At 66.2% G+C, this 6,462-nt stretch overlaps 1 protein-coding gene across 1 annotated transcript in view; it reads right to left on the bottom strand.

Moving 5' to 3' along the window:
* Window positions 1-1,720: 1,720 nt before the first annotated feature.
* The window catches only part of SH3TC1 (SH3 domain and tetratricopeptide repeats 1), a 35,768-nt gene continuing 31,026 nt past the window's right edge, over window positions 1,721-6,462 (bottom strand). The window contains exons 14-17 of the mRNA XM_029952547.1: window positions 5,949-6,291; window positions 5,193-5,343; window positions 4,245-4,441; window positions 1,721-2,846 (exon numbers count right to left, since the gene is read on the bottom strand). Of these exons, the coding sequence (XP_029808407.1) occupies window positions 2,589-2,846; window positions 4,245-4,441; window positions 5,193-5,343; window positions 5,949-6,291 (949 nt within the window). The 3' untranslated portion in view covers window positions 1,721-2,588. The remainder of the gene's footprint in view (window positions 2,847-4,244; window positions 4,442-5,192; window positions 5,344-5,948; window positions 6,292-6,462) is intronic.

The raw sequence follows: 6,462 nt of genomic DNA, 5'->3' as shown, positions 1-6,462 counted from the left end.
TCCCCGCCCTTCGCCAGGTCCCGCTGCTGGCGGGCAGAGCAGGTCCCTCGAGGTGGGCTCTCGGGGCCCCAGAGGCCCGGCCTGGGAGACGGTCCAGCTTCAGGCCGCCACCCCCCGCCCCCGCAGCCCCCGCAGCCCCCGCGCCTGGCTCACAGGTGCTGCCGAGGGGGATGGATGCTGTGCGTCCTCCGGACGGTCGCCATCCCTCTCCCTGCTTCGGTTTCCTTATCCAAAGCCGGGGCCGGCCTACACTTGGGTCAACATTTGTCCCTCGTAAGGAGCTGGTGCCAGGACAGATGTGGTCTCGGGACGGCAGGGACGGCTGGGCTGCGTGGAGCTCCGGGGCCCAGAAGTCAGGAGGTGGGGCTGTGTGCCCCTGGGTGGGGTGCCTTCCCTCTCTGTTTGGGGAGATGGATGGGAGTCTCCGGGAGGAGCCCCTTCCCCTTCATCCCTGCACGGCTCGGCCCCGAGCGTGGCCCGCAGCAGTGGACGGAGCCGCACACAGTAGGCACGTGGTGAGCCCGCTCGCGCAGGTGACCAGACGGGCCCAGCGGAGACGCCTTCTTGTACGGCCTGGGGCCCTGGTCTCTGAAGGGCAGGGCAGGACCGGACCAGAGACCCGCAGCCGCCCACCCCTCCTCGCTTCGGCCGGAGGACGAGGGGGTGGCCGCGCAGCTCCGCGCACCCGCACATGCTCCCTCCTCATCCTCAGGACCTCGAGGTGGGTGCGGTTGTGGTTACAGATGAAGAGACTGAGGGTCTGAGAAGCTAAGGGACCTGACCGGGTGACTCAGCCCTTGGTTCGGAGCTCTGCGGTTGTTGGAGCGCGTCCCGCGGTGTTTGGTGTCCTCAGGACGCATCAGGCAGCCCTTGGCCCAGGGTTTGGCCCGAGGCCCCCGCTGCGAGAGCCCTCCCTCGGCCCGGTCGGGGCCCATCAGTCTCATTTCACTGTTGACAGAGCGGGGACTCCGGGGCGTGAACTCACCCCAAGTCCCTGGCCCTCAGTGGGGAGCTGGGAGGGAACCCAGGAGCTGAAGGACAGAGCGTCCCCCGGGACCACCAGGCCTGCTGCCCAGGACAAGGGGATCCTGGCGGGCGGGGGGCGGGGGGGGGGGCCCGGGGCCCTGGCAGGAGGGGTGAGGGCCACGGCCTGAGGTCAGGGAAGGTGCGGTTCTGAGGCAGGTGGTGGCCCCCGAGTGACCCGGCCCAACAGTCCCACTGGGCACGGGGACGCCGCAGGCCCGGTCCTGGGGCGCTGCCCAGCGGTCAGCGACCTCAGACATCTGTCCTGGGGTTACTGTGCCAACCCCGCCTGCTGCACCCAGCGGGCCATCGGGTCATCCTGTTTTCAATTACAGCGCGGCGGCCTCTCATTTTCCACACCCAGTGACCGCGAGAAGGCAGTTTGGGGTCAAGGGTAGAAAGAAGGTTTCCCAGCAGCTCGGCGCCAGCTTCTGGAAGGCTCCCTGCTGCCCCCTGGTGGAAGGGGTGTGGGGTGAGCCCTGCAGGCCTCCTGGGAGCAGGGCCAGGGCTGGGGGCTCCCCGGACAGGCAGGAGGAGACCTCAGTTTCCCCCTCTGCTACAGGAGGGTCTTGGGGGAGGGGGAGTGAGAAGGGACGCTTTATAGGCACAGGGGGCCTCTGGGGGGACGAAGACGCTTCCGACCAGACACAGGCGGGTGGCTGTTCCACACTCCAAATGCACTGATGCCACAGAGTCGTTTACTTTAAATAGTTAATTTTATGTGAATTTCACCTTATGTAACAAAATAAATTAAAGAAGAACAGATCGAAACTGCGGTGCGGTGAGAAGCGCTGGGACACGGGCGGGCTCTCTGAGCCTCAGTTTCCCTGACTGTAAAGGGAGCGTTCCAGGCCCTTGGCGCCCAGATGGGCCCCTGACTGCACTCACAGCAGCAACTCTGCACAGGGCTGGGCCCCGCGCCTGCCGGCCTGCAGGACTGGGGGGCTGGGCCAGAGGACACTCAGGGGACAAGCATGTTCCCAGGCTCTGTTGCCTTCGGGACAGAAAGGGGCGAAGGTGCAATGACGCTAACACCTTCCAGGACCCGCCCCTGGGTCCCGAGGCGGACACAACCCAGGCCCCACCTGGCTGCTGTGTGAGGGCAGGCCAGGCACCTACCCTCTCTGTGCCTCCGCCTCTTCAACTGGAAATGGAGACAGTAACAGTGTGGGCCCGGTGTGGTGGGGGTGAGGACTCACGCCAGAGCACAGAGCCTGACACACAGCGAGGGCGCCAGGAAGGGGGAAGACGCCCAGGGAATCCCACACCGTCTTCCGCCCTGCCAGGCAGGGCAGGGGTGTGAGGGGCGTGATTTGCCTGAGGCCACACCGTGCGGGCAGGGGGAGCTGGCCCCGGTCGGTCGGACCCAGTCCTTCCGGCTCCCGGCAGCAGGGTGGGTCCCCAGGGACGGAGCCTGGTCCCTGGACCTCCCTGGGAGGCAGAGTAGGGGAGGGGGCTTGCGGGCTTCCGCAAAGTCATTTACTGCTATTGCACCCCTCCCTTCCTGCCTCCGTTTCCCAGAATGAGCCCCCCAGAGACACTAGGAGAGGCGAGGACAGGGGTCCTCAGGGCGCGGGCTCAGGGACCAGCCAGGGCGCCCGCCCCCAGCACCGCCCGGGGGCGAGGTTGACCCTGCGGATGTTGAGCTCGGTCGCGAAGGTCCTGGCCTTCTGGTAGAAGAAGAGGGACTTCTCTCGGTCCAGGAGGAAGTTGTGGTAGATGGTGGCCAGGCGCATGCAGATCTTCAGCTGGGCCTTCTTGTTGCCGAGGTCCACGGCCGCTGCCAAGGCCAGCTGGTAGTACCCGGCCGCATCGAAGGGGTCCTGCAGGGGAGAGCGCTTGGCCAGATGCGACACGAGCGCGCCCCCTGGGGGCAGGCAGGGGGAGGGGCGTGCAAGCCTGTGTCCCGGAGGCTGCTCCAGGCCCCACCCCTCCTTCCCCCCACCCAGCCCCTCCCTCCCTCCCTCCACTGCTCCCAGATGGAGGGCAAGCCCCAGTTCAGCAGCCCTGGCTCCTCCCTGCCCCCACACAGAGAGAGGAGCCGACGAAAACAAAAGCAGGTGCGCACAGCAGTTCCACAAACACTCCCCAGCCCCTCCCAGGCACTGGAACCAGCGCAGGGATGGGAGCCACGGCTGGTTCCGGGGCCACATTGACCACAGGGGTGACCGGCAGCCTGCGGCAGCCCCAGGTGGCACCTGAGTCAGCATGGGACGGAATGGGAGGGCTGCCTGGAGGAGGGGTCATCTTAACCAAGGAAATGGCCAAAGCAGGTGGTTGGGAGGAGGTGGTGTGTGTGTATATGGGTGTGTGTGTGTGTGTGCCTGTGTGCCCGTACATGTGTGTGTGTGTGTGCACATCTGTGTGCCTGTGTGTGCACATGCCCACGCACACCTGTGCCTGGAGCAGCCAGTGGGCGGCAAACACAGGACTCACGGCCAAATCTGCCCTATCCAAGCCTCGTCCTTTCGTCCCTGATGCCCCTTGTACCGACGACCTTGTTTCAGGGAGACCATTGATGAAATTGCTCATGGTCCCCCAACCTCTAGAGTGGCACATTCCCAGGCCTGTCCTGAACAAGGGTGCAGGGGAGCCCCTCTCCCTCCTGGGCCCACTCTTCTAGATCATAAGGGGGTGCCCACTCTCTAGAACAGTAAAGCTGGCACAGAGCCAGCCACAGAGCGGCTGGGTCACACAGACCTGAAGTAGTGAGGCTAAGTTGCAGTACCCACCGCGGCAGACAGGCTCCCCGAGAGCCACCTAGCTCTGACGTAGGAGGCTGTAGTGACCACTTGTGACCACCAGGTGTCAGTGCACAGTCAAGGCTTCCGGGAGCAGGGGGCTGGGAGTTTTTCAACAAAGTGGGGGTCTCCCAGCACCACCCCAGCTCCTAGGAGGGTGGGGGAGGAGAGAGCCCCTGGGCTGGGGCCCCTTCGCCTCCTCTGACACGGAGCAGAGACACTGCAGGGAAGATGCCAGACCTGGGGCGAGGTGATGGGGCCTCTGCCCCTGTGGGGGGCGCTGTGAGGTCCTAGCTCCAGGGGGGCAGGAACTGAGCCAGGCTGCCTGGAGTGGCGTCCCCGCTGCAAACTCAGGGGGACGTGAGAGCTCAAGGGGACTCAGGAACCAGGAAGGAGTGGCTGTGCCCAGGGCGGCAGGCTTCCTGGAGGAGGTGACGTGGCCAGCGCCCCCCGCCCCCCCTCTCCTCTGCGCACACCCACCTTCAGGTCGTAGAAGATGATGTCCCCAAGCACCAGGTACACTTTCACGTAGTACAGCGTCTCCTCTTCGAACTGCAGGGGCGAGCTGCAGAGGGACAGCGCCTTGAGGTAGAAGTGCTCGGCCAGCTCGCCGTGGCCCAGCCGGCGGTGCAGGGCGGCCAGCCGGTGGTGGGCCACTCGCTCGTTCAGCCGGTCCCCTAGGCACGCAGTGGGGGGGCACGCGTGAGGCTGTGCCTGCAGGGGGCGGGGCACAGGCCAGCTCCAGCACCCCAGCTAGCCGCTTCCTGTCCTGAGACTCACTCTTCCCATCTGCACAATGGGCCTAACGTTGCCTGCTCCCCATCCACCCCAGCTCCGTGCCTGCAGGTGGTGCCCGGAAGGCGGGACGGGGTCCCCAAAGCCAGGCAGTCTGTGCCCTGCAAACCCTAGGGCTCCGGTCAACCTGCTCACAGGAGGACGGGGAGGGACCCTTCCTGGTGTATGAGCGGCAGCCCCCTCCACACACTCCCTGGGAGGCACCAGACCTAGTATGTCCAGATCGTCCCCAGCCAGGTGAGCACCGTGGGGGCTGCACACCCGCCCCGTCTCCCCGGGGAAGGCAGGTGGCTTGGAACAGCGCCGCTGGGTGCCGGGACAGGGGGCGCCCAGGGAGGAACAATGTGAGGGGCGGCATGCAGACTGGCGCATGCAGGGGCCGGTGAGAAGCCAGGTGTGCGGACCGTGGGCCACACTGACCAGCCCTTGTGGTCAGCTGGCAGGGAAAGTGCAGCCACACAGGGAAGGTGACATGTCCCGAGAGGCCCCGAACCGTCCCCCCAGGGGCATCCCAGCCGGCTTGCATGGAGGAGGCAGCCCCCAGATGAGTGGGGTTCCACTGTCTCTGGCCTTCTGAACCCGCTCTCCGGGTCTCCGAAGCAGCGGCCTGCCGGGGCCAGGGTGCGGGCTTACCCAGGGTGATGCTGAGCGCCAGTGCCATGTGGGCGAACTCCAGGCCCTCCTGGGGGGCCTCCAGCTCCGCCAGCAGCGCCACCAGCTTGTTGCACAGACGCAGCTCAGCCTCCTGGTTCCCGGTGGTCGAGGCCAAGGGCAGTGCCCGATCCTGCAGCACGGGCGGGGGCGGGGTCAGCCTCAGAGCCCCTCACGCATGCGGGGAGCGTCCTCCCCACAATCCCACGGGATCTCTGTTCAGCTCGGAGAGGTCCTGACAGCCCCTGGCCCCCAGCGGCTGGGACGTGCCCGCAGCCTGTCTGTCTCAGTAGCCGGGACCAGCCCCATCCCCATCGATGAGAGCCTGACCAGGAGGGCCCAACACCCCTTGGTGCTCTGAAAATGCACGTTTCTCTTTGCCCCAGGGCTGAGCCACAGGCCATGAGCTGGGGGGTGGGGGGCGGAAGCCCCCAGGCACCTGCGGTCCCCCCCCTGCTGACGTATGATGTGTCCTGTGACCCCTGTGCCTCTCTGAGCCTCAGTTTCCTCATCTGCAAAATGGAACAGGGGTCGCCTCTCAGAGGTTTGAGGTGTGTAAGCCTAAAGCTGCCTCCACCCCTCGAACGGCCTGCTCTGTGCCTCCCAGGTGGGGCGTGGGGGTCAAGGTCATCCCTGGAGAAAGCACCAAGCAAGTGGGCAGGGTGGTCCTCCCTCCAGGCGGGAGGCCTCTGCCGCCCCACCGCCACCCCCGAGGCCCACGCTCCCCACCCAGCTCACCCGATAGAAGGACACGGCTTTCTCCCGGTCCCAGGTCCCATTGAAGAAGATGTCCCCGGCCGCCTCAAACAGCTCCAGCCCCAGGCTGGGGTCCCCCGTGTACAGGGCTGCGTTCTGGGCCACCTGCGGTGTGCGGAAGCTCTTGTGAGCCCACAGGGCCACCCCGAGGACCCACAGTGCATGTGCCGGTGACTCTCTCCTCTCTCCCACCTCGGCCCTCCCAGAGGGACTGGCTTTGTTCAGTCCCTGTGCAGTGGGGACACTTCCTGCTACATCCCGTGGGGAGGCCGGTCCAGCGAGGGCACCGGGAGTCTGCAAGTGCTGGTGAGGAGTTTGGGTGCCTCTGAGGCCCGCCGCCCACCCCCGACCCTGGCACTCTCCCCTCTGCTGCCCCCTCCACCGCCTCCCCTTAGCCACACCTGCCTGTCCCTCCCAGCAGACGACCAAGGCTATCGCTTCTCTGCCGCACCCAGGGCCCAGCACGGTGCCTGGCCCATAATAGGTGCTCAGCAAA

Source organism: Suricata suricatta, chromosome 1 (assembly GCF_006229205.1).
Source record: "Suricata suricatta isolate VVHF042 chromosome 1, meerkat_22Aug2017_6uvM2_HiC, whole genome shotgun sequence".
Taxonomy (NCBI): domain Eukaryota; kingdom Metazoa; phylum Chordata; class Mammalia; order Carnivora; family Herpestidae; genus Suricata; species Suricata suricatta.
This window is presented reverse-complemented; position numbering and strand designations above follow the sequence as displayed.